A 13,145-nucleotide genomic window follows, 5' to 3' on the forward strand; every position below is an offset into this window, starting at 1 on the left:
TTTTTTTTTTCACCTTTTTGATCTGATTTTTCTTGTGCAGCATTTATGAATTTGGCAATACGTTTAGAAGAACTACACACATTTAATCTATATTGGACTACTTGCTGTCTATGGGAGGGTTTGGAGCAGGGAGAGAAAAATTTGGAACACGAGATCTTGCAAAAAGTGAATGTTGAATAGCATTCGCACTCCTTTTGTTTTTGTCTGCTTGCATTTTTGTTTTCCTTCTCAGGTTATTTTTACCTTATTTCTAAATCTGATTTTTCTTGTGCAGCAAAATAACTGTATGGCTATGTATACATATATTGTATTTAACATATACTTTAACATATTTAACATATATAGGTCTACCTGCCATCTAGGAGAGGGGGTGGAGGGAAGGAGGGGAAAAGTTGGAACTGAAGATTTTGCAAGGGTCAATGCTGGAAAATTACCCATGCATATGTCTTGTAAATAAAAAGCTATAATAAAAAAAGTGAATGTTGAAAACTATCTTTGCATGTATTTAGAAAAATTAAAAAAAAAAAAAGAAAGAAAAAGAAAAAGCTATACAAAAATCAACCGGCAAACTTGGAATATATGCCTAACAGCCAAAGGTATGGTCTCTAGGTCAAAACTCAGAACATTTTTAGTCATTTCTTAGTATACTTCTCAACTGTTTTCCAGAATAGGTGGATAGACATGTTTTTGATAAGACAAATAACAAAGAATTAACAAATAACAAATTGCAGCTTCTCAATGTCTTTCTTCAGAGTTCCCTTCTCTCATCCTATTTCCCTATTAAAAAGCTTTCCTTATACAGCTACCTGGAAAATGGTACCCATAGGTTACTACGCCCTCAGGACATTTTTTATCTCAGCATTAGATATTAGAAATTAGAGAACAATTGAGAAACCCCAAAGGTTCTGAATATGACAGGGGACACTTCAGGGAAGAGGTCTTGTCTTATGTTTATTATGAAAACCCTCATATATGCAAGATCCTGTGCTTATTTCTCTGGAGGAGAAAAATAAATGTTCCAGGTCATGCCTTCAAAGAGCTTATTACAATCTAATGATGACTCTTGGTCTGTGTATATACTTTATATAGAAATAAGCATGACTGCAAGCTATTACAAGTGATAACATGTAGCAGAGGTAAAGTGAGATTCAGACAAAGTGCTATAAAAACTTTGGAGGTGGAACAGATCACACTCAGTTGGGGAAGGCTTTCTGGAGGAAGTGGCATGAGAACTAGGATTTAGAAAAAGAAAAGGACCCTCAAGAGATGAAGAGAGAGAATGTAAGCCTGACTGTAGGGATTCTTGTTTCAGGTTTGGGATAGGTAGAAAGGTTCCAGTAGAAAAGATGAACACTGAGATGCTAGGATTTATTTAGCCTCTTTAAAAGTATAAGCCAATAATTCTGAGTAATAAAATCATTCCTATCAAAGATGCTATCCATTTCCAGAGAAAGAACTGTTATAGAAAAGCATGTATTATATGATGGCCTTCCTGGGTGGGAGGGAGATAACTTAGAACTCAAAATGCAACATAAATGAATGTATGAACAAATAAAAAGATGAGTAAGTGAATAAATAAATAAATAATTCTCTGTAGTTTTGAAAGGCTCCAAATTATTTTCCCCATTTAGTAATAATTTTACAAAAAGACCTAAGATCTCCTATGTAAGACTCATCTTTTTATACAGGATTTTTCATTAAAATTTTAGGCAAATAAAAATTATTTCCTCATTACAAATCAGAGGCACAAAGAAATTTATTGATCTTCCCAGGAAAAGCCAGAGAGATTTGCACGAATTGGAGCTGCAATCCAGGGATTTCTGGACACTTCCTCCAACACCAAATCCTCTCTTAGTGCAAAACATGGCCCCTTCCTTCATTTTCAGTCCTCTTGCTGTAATGGCTCTCCTCTATGCCTGGTACGATCCAGCCACACTCTATCTTCCCTTGTGTCTTTCCATTATCTGTCCCTCATGATTGGAATAATCTTCCTCTTTATCTCCACAATTAGCTTCCCTGGCTTCCTTTGAGACTTAGCTCATATCTGCAGGCTCAAATCCCGTCTTCTGGACTGACTGAACATAAGATATGAGCTTGTGAAAATCAATTACAGAAGAGCTTTATTTATACTTTGTTTATTTGAATTACATTTCATCTTTTCTTTAATCAATCGTTCAGCAAGCACTTAGTAGGAACAACTAGGTGGCACAGCAGATAGAGAACTTAGTCATCTTCCCGAGTTCAAATCTGCCCTTAGACACTAGCAGTGTGACCCTGAGCAAGTCACTTAATCCTATCTGCCTCAGTTTCCTCATCTGGAAAATGAGCCGGAAAACCCTCCATTATCTTTGCCAAAAAATCCCAAATGGGATCATGAAGAGTCAGCCATGACTGAAAAAAAAAATGAATGAATTGCCAAAGCACTTATTAAATGTCAAGCACTGTGTTAAGTGTTGATGTCAGGAAGAAAAATATGAAATGTTTTCTGTTCTCTAGGACCTTACACTCTTTTAAAAGTTTTATGTCTTGACTGACATGGAAATGTTTTGCATGACTGCACACACACACACACATACACACATACATATATATAATTATTTGCCTTTTCAGGGAGAGAATTTAGAACTCTTAGAATTAAAAAAACAACAACAAATGTTAGAAATACATAATTGGGAAATAGACATAATTGGAAAAAATAAACTATTAAATAAATGTATATACTTTAAAGAGATTTATGCTCAATGTTCCATCTAGATGTGATATATGTGTAGGTGTGTGTGTGTGTGTGTGTGTGTGTGTGTGCGCGACAGTGCAATTTTTTGCTATTAGAAACTTAAAACTACATCAGGATAGAGATACTCTATATGTGTATATACACAGAGATATACATACACATGTAATACATAAAGTGCTTACATGCACCCCTCCCCCCCCAAAGACTCATTTAACTTAAGGAAAAAACAGCAAAATAAAAAGTTACATAAATTCAACTGTGAGATTTTCTATCACATGACCATATCCGAATTTTCTGTTTTATTAGTTTCGCACTAGGTCATTACTTCACTGAAGATAGCATCTTGAATCAAAGATACAGCCAAGGTCTCTTATTTCCTAGTGAGGAGGAAATACCCAAGCTCCATCTGATCATATTAAAACAGCTGTGATAAACTGTGGGAAGAGCATCTTCTCACTTCAGAGTAGCTGGAAGAAACCGCATACCCTGATTTGGGCTTATCAAGCTATCTAGCCAACTCCTGGAACTCAATTTCATATAGTCCCTATTCCAATCCATCAATATCATTTCTTTAAATGGTTCCAGCGATGGGAAGGTAAGGAGGAGGGGAGTTCAAACAGAGGACGACAACATGATTTGATTCTTTATCCTCTGCAGTATACTTAAGACTGTCAGCCTTGGAGGCTCTGGTCCAGAATCTGGATCCCCTTTTTGGCAGAGCTGACAGCTACCGCCAGATCCAGCATATTAGAGCATCCTTAAGTTCTTTAACTGTGCTTTGGAGACAAACTAGGAAGAAACTTCAAATTGATGAACCTTTTTGGAGTAGAGGGGTAGGTGGAGTTTGGTTGTGTTTTGGTTTAAAAAACAAACAAAACCTAAGACAAAACAGGGAAAAAAAGACACTAATGAGCACACAAACCAATCCTTCCCTCTATACCCTGGTTTTCTCTTTGTGATGGCCACAGTGTTCCTAGCACAGATGTTTTTTTTTTTTTAAATCAACAACAACAAAAACCTTTTCCCACAAAATCCTTTCATTCAGAGTATAATTGTAGGTATTTCTCTCAGCATCCAGGCAATAAGCCTGAGGGGAGAAAAAGTTGCTTGTTTGTTGTTGTTTTTTTTTTTTTTTTAATCATCAAGACAGGCTTTCTTCTCTCCAGCTCCTCTACCAATTCTGCTCTCCTGAAAGTAATGGCACTTGTGTGCACTTTGAGCACTGAGTGGCTCCACAGTGTAACAAATAAGAGGCCTTAGGAGGTCACAAAAGCAAAAGCAAGATTAATCCCATGACTTGTGCAGAACAGCTGCAATTTGCTGCCCCAGGAGTATGGCATCTTCATGTCTACTGGAAACAAACCTAAGTGATCCCAAGGAGACAGACAGCAAACAGAGAATGAGGGACACAAAAGGACCCACATTTCAGAAGATAAACATATACTTCCTTTCTCAAATCCCAGAAGAAATGCATTTTGTCTCATCCGGAATCTCTTAGCAGAACAGACTTGTCCTTTTCCAGTTCCATTAAAGTCTTTTTTTTTTTTTAAATGCTATTTTATGTGTGCTGACTAGCAGGCTCTCAGATAACAACACTGTTCTTTAGTGGGTGTTTCTCATTACTTAAAAGGCTGGGGTTTTTTCATTGTCTTCTCTCTCCCCCCCCAACTTTAATAGAGTTCAAAATAAAATTCCAACCAATAAAGGCTGAAGAGTCTCTTGTAGAAACAATAAGGTGACTGTGGAAGCCCCAGGTACACGTTAGATAAATGAGCTTCATTCCCTTTTTTCTGCTCCTTTGACTCTTGGCACCCTTGGCATTTGTGTGTGTTACTTGGCAAAGAGGAGTCCAGGAGAAGAAATGGCTATCCAGCTTTCCAAGCTCCCTGGGAGGACTCTTAAGGCAGAAATGATGCCTGCTGGGAAAAAGCTGATGTCAGCTCTTAAGAGCACAGCTCCCTGCAAGGATAAGGAGGTCTTTGTTTTCAGCTGAACTGTGAAAATGAGAAAATGCCTCCTGCCTGACAAACAAGAGACCCATACAACCTAGGTCAGGCCTGGGACCTTTATTTAAAGGTACACCACTTGATTAGCCTCACACTTCCATCTCTCTATATAAAACCCGCAGATGCATTTCCCATTACAGAAAACAAAATCAGCCCCAAAGGTAGCTATGTTTTCATCACAGCTATCTATATATATAATCTTTGCTAGGATAATGAAGGCATAACTAGCCTCATAACAAAACTGTTTTCAGATTTCACTTTTCTGATACAGAGCAATTATTAAAAGTAAGGTTTACAACACCAATTAGGAAGTGATATACCCTTGAAACCACTAGAAAAAAAATGTGAATTTAATATTACAGTTATCTGTTCCTGACTATAATAAAAACTGTAACATATGTAACATATGGTTTTTAAAGTATTTTAAAGTGGAGTAGCAGTGAGGAGGTGTAGACTCTACACTTTAGAGAATACTTTCATCAAAACTAGACTTTGCCCAATTTGAACCAGAAAGCTAGGATGGGGGTGGGGAGTTGGGAGGAGAGAAGGAAAGGAGGAGGAGGTGAAAACACACTATTTACAGAAATCAAATTAGACTAGGAAACTTGGGGAAAAAAAAATAACTCATATTAGGTTCAAATACTTTCCAAGCCAGTCAAAAATTACTCAATTGAAAAATTTTCCCACCGAGGTCACAAAGAGTCTCTATCACTATAGTTATGGTGATCTAAGTTTAAATATAATAATCAGTCCTTCCCAAACCATGAAGAATAGAAAAGTATCTAGTGGTGCAGCTAGGTGGCGCAGTGGATAGAGCACCAGTCCTGAAGTCAGGAGGACCCGAGTTCAAATATGACCTCAGACACTTCATAATTCCTAGCTATGTGACCCTGGGCAAATCACTTAACCCCAATTGCATCAGCTAAAGAAAGAAAAGAAAAGCATCTAGTGCTGATTTCTACAATAAAATTATGTTTTTAAAAGCCTATTCAAGGTTGCAGTTATTTAGTGATTTTCTCCTGAGCACTTCCTGAAGGAAATTATTAATAATTAAATAATCAACCAAAGTTTTTTTTTTTTTTTTCCCATTTTCTCCTATTCTTCTCTATCGATACCCATATATTTTCACTGGATTATGATGAAGCACACTTATATATTTATGTTTACCCCAAATCTAATGCTGATTACAGCATTTCAGGAGACCTAGATTTGTAGTTTCATTGATAAAGAGAACTAGAAGGAAGTCTTTGTCCCAATTTAAGTGGACAGCTAGAATCCTTAGATTCCTTTAAGACTCAGCCCAAGTATCATGAAGCCTATATCCTCCTGCTTCTCTCTTGGTGAACTCGTTTCCTACACAACTTTGTATTTCATTATTACATATTATATATTTTCTTATATATATGTACTTGCCTCTCTGTTCAGATATAAGCTCTTTATGCTTAGAACAGGGTCCGGAACTTAAATTCCTAATAAATGCTATGCTGAATTATCTTAGAGAGTCCCTGTAGGGGCACTGAGAAAGAAATTACTATTTCCATTATTTCTCCAGTGTTTAAAAGTGAAAAAAATTACTATCTTGTGTCTTTAGCAAATGATCAACCCTCTCTCATTTCCAAAAAAAGATGAGCAACAGCAAAGGAATTATTCCAGAAATTGGAAAGTTCATTTCTGAATAGTTAAGAATCTATTTCCTACTCTTGAAATTGTGTTAGATGATCTCTTATGTCTAATTTTCTTTAATCCAACTTTAGGGAAAACTCTTTAACAAAATGACCACCCCAAAACAGTGTGACCAGTGGGACAAAGAAATGTTTTCTTTCAGTCACTCCTTCTTTGCTCCTCAAAATCTATTAAAAATGGTTAGCTCAATTGGTTATGACATGGGTCCATGACCATAGATATGGCTTACTCTATTACTCTATTTACCTTCTCAGTGAATACCATTGACAAAAAGTCCCATTTACTAAGGAGTGTGTACTAAATGAGTATTCTTCTCTACCCCTAATGGACCAAAAAAACCCCAAAAAACTTTCATGTGTTCTGGAAGGGTTGTTAGCATTATCTTTATATGTGGATAGCGTACTAAGAAATTTCAACTGCTAAGAATTGTAAATTCATGTTGAACCTCCAAGATTGATAGACCTAATAAGATAACTCCATATCTCCATTACAAATATATACTTATCAATTAAAACTACTTCAGCTTGGAGTGTCGTTTATGGTACCCCAAACTCTTCTGCTCAAATTCCACTTGTCAACCAGCCTAGAATAAAACACCACTATGGCATATATTTTTTGACTTGGTTTGAGTCACCTATTTTAGCTACTTAAAATTTCTTAAGAACACAAAAACACTTAGCCTTTTTACTAAGCAAAAAGAGCCTGATTAAAAAGTAGGTAAAGTCAACTTGATTAAATGTGTATCAGGGAATGGGGGGAAAGAAACAATTTACATAAATCTTTAGAGTTCCTTCAGAATCCCAACTCAGACCCTGTTCTGTTCACTGAGAAGGTAATCACTAAATATATCTCTTTTAAAGTTTGCAATTTTGCAAGATAAAAGTGGAGATTTCATTTCTATTTTACAATCACATCAAATTTACAAATAGATTTCCCATTTCCCTTTTTAAAAAAATATAATTTCACAACTGGAGAGTAAGGAGTAAATTTCTTAATTTGAGATAATATATTAAATCTTCAGTCTACCACAGCTCTTTTTTTCCCCAGAGACAAATGACCATTGCAAGCTCAGGCACTAGGCTGGAGAACTCCAGAGAGCTTTTCTGTCTCCTTATCAGATCTGATCTCTCTATCAAGTGGTTTTATTTAATAATTTTTCTTAGTTATAAAAAAGAATTCAACACCAGAGGAGGTTTAGGGGGAGGAGAGCTGCTATTTCTAGAAATGACTGCCAGTGAAAGGCTTCAATAAAACTTATTACAACAAATGATTGAAAAAGCAAACAAAGATTCAAGCTAGTTGGAAAATAGGATCTGACCCAATCGTCAGATATGCTTGAACTTCAAAAGAAATCCATATGATACCACTTAAGTGGGAAAATCAGTAACTCCATTTATCACTACAGAACATAAACTCCTCAAAATTAATGATTAGACTGAAGCTGATTTCAATGAGACATAAACAAAAAGGTGATATTAATTGGTCTGAGGAAGAACAGCAAAATATTATTATTAACCTTAGTTTTTGCTAAACTGCCTAGAAAATCTATAAAACTAGAGAATTCTCACAGATTATTAGAGATCCCCAGATTACATTTAGAGAATCCATTTGATTTTATTCTTCTCAGCTCCCCACTCCCACCCCCAGCCAAGACCTGCCCTTTTAAACTGTTCTTACTGTACTTTATACCAACCAAAGACTTTATATATACACTACATCTCTTCCTTGGTGGGTAAAAAAATTTCTTATGGGCATTATATGGATAGGGAAATCAATCCAGAAAATAAACAAGCAGGGGGCAGGAATAAAAGATTCCCTTTTCTGGTTTGTAGTTCAGAGGTACCATCTTCTGAAAGGAAAAATCCAATGAAATTCAATAACTCTCTCTGCAGCCTCCTACTCTGTGCTCAACAAAGCCAGACCCTCGATCTAAGTTTGGAAAGTTATCTAAATACAATTGTTTTCGTGAAATGCAGCCAAACCATATATCTTTGAAACCTCTGAGTTAGCTGCCAAATCTGTTTTTGAACACTGCTCCTTCCCCAGATTTATTATGATTTTGTAAATGATAAAATAAACAAAACACATTTTATTACAAGTTCTTAGATTTAAGAGCACAAAAATGAAAGCATATTTTTATGAACTCCTATAGAGATTAAATATAGTATCCTATCAACTTCAGTATAATTCTGCTGCAGAAGAAGAAAAAAAAAAAAAGGTCTGTAACCCATTATAGAAAATCTTTGTTTTAAGGGACTACACTATTGCTTGCAAGAGAAAAACTTTTATCAAATCAAACAATTGTATTTACTAAATGCCACTACAGAAAGGCTCCTCGAGGTAATATATTCTTGATATTTGCCTATGAAAACCATACTAGCTTTTTTTTAAGCATAAGGGAAGCATTAAGATACATCCTTAAAATTAATCATTAGCTGAAACAAGGAAAAGAAAATAGATGATACAGGTTAATTAAACGCTAAAGCAGAACCTCTAGTTAAGCTCTAGGGCAAAATCTACGAGACCTGAGGGTCTAGTTAAGAAGATTATTCATCACTCTTTGCTCAGCTCCTCACAGATCTGGCAGGAGAGGACTGGTGTATGGTGATGCTATTTTTGGCTTTCAACTAGAAGCCAAAAGAAAATAGTATATGAATTTAGTCCTTCTATCATCTCAGACTTACTGCTAAATAAAGTGCTATGACTGACAAACGGTCAGTGACATTTGAAGTCAAACAGGAATCCTGAAATTATTTCCTACCACCAGCCAGTCCCCGCCAAGAAATTACAAAATAATTTCACAGACGCTGCCTTCGAGGGTTAAAGGCATCCGAGGAACACGATTTGGATTCGGGGGACCATCTGGTCTGAACCCCGCTAACTGACCGTTAACTTGCCCATGGTTTTAGAGGTGACAAGGAAGAGAGCTCCAAGCGGGGTCCCGCCCCCAAGTTCAAGGCTTCCCACGATGCCTCGGGCCGCGAAGGGACACACATCTTCCTCCCCACGGAACAAAGGCGCCTAAAGAGTTAACCAGCCAAGCCTTCCCCCTTCCTCCGTCCACTTGTGAGATTTCATTGTTTTGCACTGCCTCGGTCCTGGATTCCTGATTTGTAGCAAATTCCAAAGCTACAGACTGCAGGCTCAGCCTGTGACTAACACCACAGTGATTTATTTGAAGATAAATACCTCCGTCAGTGTCTTATGACTGAACACAACAGGCCAAAGCAGGCCGGAATGCGGGGAATGCTGCAGGCTGCCGGGCCAGGGCAGCAGGCTCCACTTATCACGCTGCCTCCCATTGCCCAAGTGCTCGGGATCACTTCCTCCGGCGAGGAAGGAAAGAGGGGAACTCTCGGAGCCTCACATCGCTGCCAGAAATAGAAGCGTTCCCAGAAACGAGAACCGGGGAAGAGCAGCCTGTGGATTCATTACAGAACAATTAGCTCTCGATGTGTCTCCGGGCCCCCCTTTCCCCGCCTCTGGCCAGGATGGGGGCGCGAGGAGCCGCCTCGAGAGCGGCTCCTTTTCTCCGTCGCGGATGGAGTGCCAGGGACCGAACGTGAGCGCACAAATAAGGGCCGATAACAACTGGTGCCCTCAGCCGGGAGACCGGACTCTGGCGAGCAGCTGGCGCAGCGGCCCCGGCCCGGGAAACACGCAAAGCATTTCTCCCTCTTTCCAAGGAGCTGGGGAGGCGGCGAGAGGAGAAATCAGAAGACACTCGGGCGGGATCCGCTTTCAGACATAGGTAGCGATGCTCCATAAATGTGTTGTCACCTCCATAAACGACGGTCCTGGTGTGGAGCCGGTGCCTAAGCCTAATTCTCTACCTTTCATTCATTCACTCTGCATTAATCCCGCAGGACTGAAATGGATATTTAACATATGTAGTAGAATAAATTTAAATTCTGTATCCCTACAGGTAAAAAAAAACAACTAGAAAGGACTTCACAGAAAAGGCCTTTTCCTCCATCTCATAACTGGCATCGCCAGTAAAGGGACAGAGTCCAATTATAAGTAAGGAAACGTACCCCAAATGAAGCGATTTGCTCAAGATCACCCATCAGTAAATGGAAGAGCTGGAATTCGAACCCAAATTCACTCATTGTAGATGGAAGGCTCTTCCTTGGGTAGCCCCCTGCCCCTCCGTCAAATATCACCTTCCTTACGAAGGCTCCATTCTATGTGTGTGCCTACCTATATATGTTGTATACAGACAAGGGAGAACCCAGCTGACAGGATCAGCAAGCCGAGAAGTTGTGGCTGAAAGACACATGGCAAAGTAGAACAACTGCACCAAAATTTGAAAAGACTATCAATCTTCCTACAAGTCTCTGGGAAATAAATTCTCTCAGAGTATTTTTACCCTGTATTAGTTCGCTTAAGGGCTGCTCACCCCTTGACACTATCAGTAGCAGAATCAAAAATCAGATAATTTCGGAATCCCTGATGGCTAGCCTGGGTCAATGGGTTCTGAAGAATGCTAGAATCAAGAGGCCCAGATGTGGCTACACGGAATAAAAACGAGGTACTCACAAATGGGGATTGAAGATACGACTCATCTTGGACACATGATCATTTTCACAGTCTAGGTCATCATCCCCCTGTTCCACACTAAACTTCCTCTTGCTGGGGCTGATGGGAGGGGGCCCTGTCCGATGATTGGTGAGGGCAGGGGACACAGGAAGGGCTTGCATTCTGGGTTCACCTCTTAGAGCAGCTTCACCTGCAAGAAGAGAGGAGATGCAATCATCAAACATAAGTACATGCCCACAATTCAATGCTTTTCCCAACCCCCAACCCCCAACCCAAGACAATTCTGACTCCTTTCAAAATTGTTCTCACTGGAAAGTTTTGGCATTTTGGCCATATGCCTGCCATGCTCAGAACATGGTTTGAGTGCATGGTTAGAAGCCAAGCATGAACCATTTTATATAAGAAGTGATTTTTTTTTTTAAACACAAGTAGTCTTTAGGGTAAAGTTTAAAAATAAAAGTTGGAATAAAATAACAGGGAGAAAAAGAGCTTGTTTACCATAAGCAATCTCAAAGCCTCATCAAACACACAGGTTTTGAAAGGGTCTTGATTCCTAGCCCACGGTATGAGACAGACTCAGTACTGAGCTCATTAAACCCAGCGTGCCAAATTAACTTTTCTTGGCTGTTACATTTTTATCACTCTTTTTGGCATGTTGCTTTGTTTAAAAGAAATTTATGAGTTGGTAGTTCACTTATTTACAGGGGGAAAAAAAGAAATTAAGGAAACATTTTCTTCATTTTTTTGATATAATTAGCCAATCTATAAGTATTTATTAAGCATTTGCTGTGTGTGTCAAGGCACTAAAAATACAAAGAAAGGCAAAAACATTCTTTGTCTTCAAGGAGCTTACATCATAAGGGGGAAGAAAACATATAAATAAAGAGACACATACATGATATACACAGAGGAGATGGAATGTAATCTTAGAAGAGAAGGTTCTAGCACCTAGGGGAAGGGGAAGAGAAACACCAGACTTCCAACCTAGGTGATGATAAAGTTTCCTATAACTATAGCATTTCAGGTGAAATTGTTAAACCAAGAGAACATAAGATCCACAATTTACCTAGTTTGGAACCAACCTTCGAGGCCCTTGTCTACTCACACATCAAAACTATTTAAACTAAACTATATTTTTTTACTTTTTGAAAATGAAAAATTTAGCCTTTTATTTTTCCACTAAGAACACAACCCCCCTTTTTAAAAATAACTTTTTATTGACAGAACCCATGCCAGGGTAATTTTTTACAACATTATCCCTTGCACTCACTTCTGTTCTGATTTTTCCCCTCCCCCAGATAGCAAGCAGTCCTTTACATGTTAAATAGGTTACAGTATATCCTAGATACAATATATGTGTGCAGAACTGAAAAGTTCTCTTGTTGCACAGGGAGAATTAGATTCAGAAGGTATAAATAACCCGGGAAGAAAAACAAAAATGCGAGCAGTTTATATTCATTTCCCCATGTTCTTTCTTTGGGTATAGCTGCTTCCGTCCATCCTTGGTCAATTGAAACTGAATTAGCTCTCTTTATCGAAGAGATCCACTTCCATCAGAATATATCCTCAAACAGTATCGCACAACCCATATTTTTAAAATATGCATATACTTTTAGAATAAGATAACAAAGAGCTAGAAGAGACTGCAGAAGCAATCTAGTTCAATGTTCTTATATTCTAACAGAGGCTCATCAAGGGGACCAACTTAACTTGCCCCAGGATTCCCAGGTGAGATTTGGAACAAAGTCATTCCACTCCAGGAGCTCTGTGCTTTTCCCTCACCAAACTGCTTTAAGCTCAAAGTTCAAATAGTATTTTTAGAAGGTTTTAATTTATGTGGGGATAGGAGAAAGGAGAAGAGAAGATTGGCAAAGGAAGAATAATCAATGTTCCCACAGCCAGTAGGAGTTCAGAATATCATACCAAACTTTGGTCTCTGAGGCTGGAACCATTTTAATTTCAACTTAGTCCCAATTTGGGAGTAATATTAGAATAAAGTCAACTTCATCTGATGCCTTGTGGTCCCTGAGAAAGGAAATCTTTGTCTGCCACCACTAATTTTCATATCATCACTGATGTGTGGAAGGTTTTAACAGTCATCTATTTCATTCACATATGACAAGTGTGATTTTGTTAGAGAAAGGAGGAGCAAAAAGCAAAAGTTCTGAATGTTTACCAGAAAA

At 38.2% G+C, this 13,145-nt stretch overlaps 1 protein-coding gene across 2 annotated transcripts in view; it reads right to left on the reverse strand.

Annotated features, from left to right (window-relative positions):
* The window catches only part of VGLL4 (vestigial like family member 4), a 177,318-nt gene that overhangs the window by 33,934 nt on the left and 130,239 nt on the right, over positions 1-13,145 (reverse strand). For both annotated transcript variants that reach the window (XM_051982414.1, XM_051982404.1), the window contains one exon: positions 10,963-11,152. In XM_051982414.1, coding sequence (XP_051838374.1) covers positions 10,963-11,152 — 190 coding nt within the window. The remainder of the gene's footprint in view (positions 1-10,962; positions 11,153-13,145) is intronic.

This window comes from Antechinus flavipes, chromosome 1 (genome assembly GCF_016432865.1).
Source record: "Antechinus flavipes isolate AdamAnt ecotype Samford, QLD, Australia chromosome 1, AdamAnt_v2, whole genome shotgun sequence".
Taxonomy (NCBI): domain Eukaryota; kingdom Metazoa; phylum Chordata; class Mammalia; order Dasyuromorphia; family Dasyuridae; genus Antechinus; species Antechinus flavipes.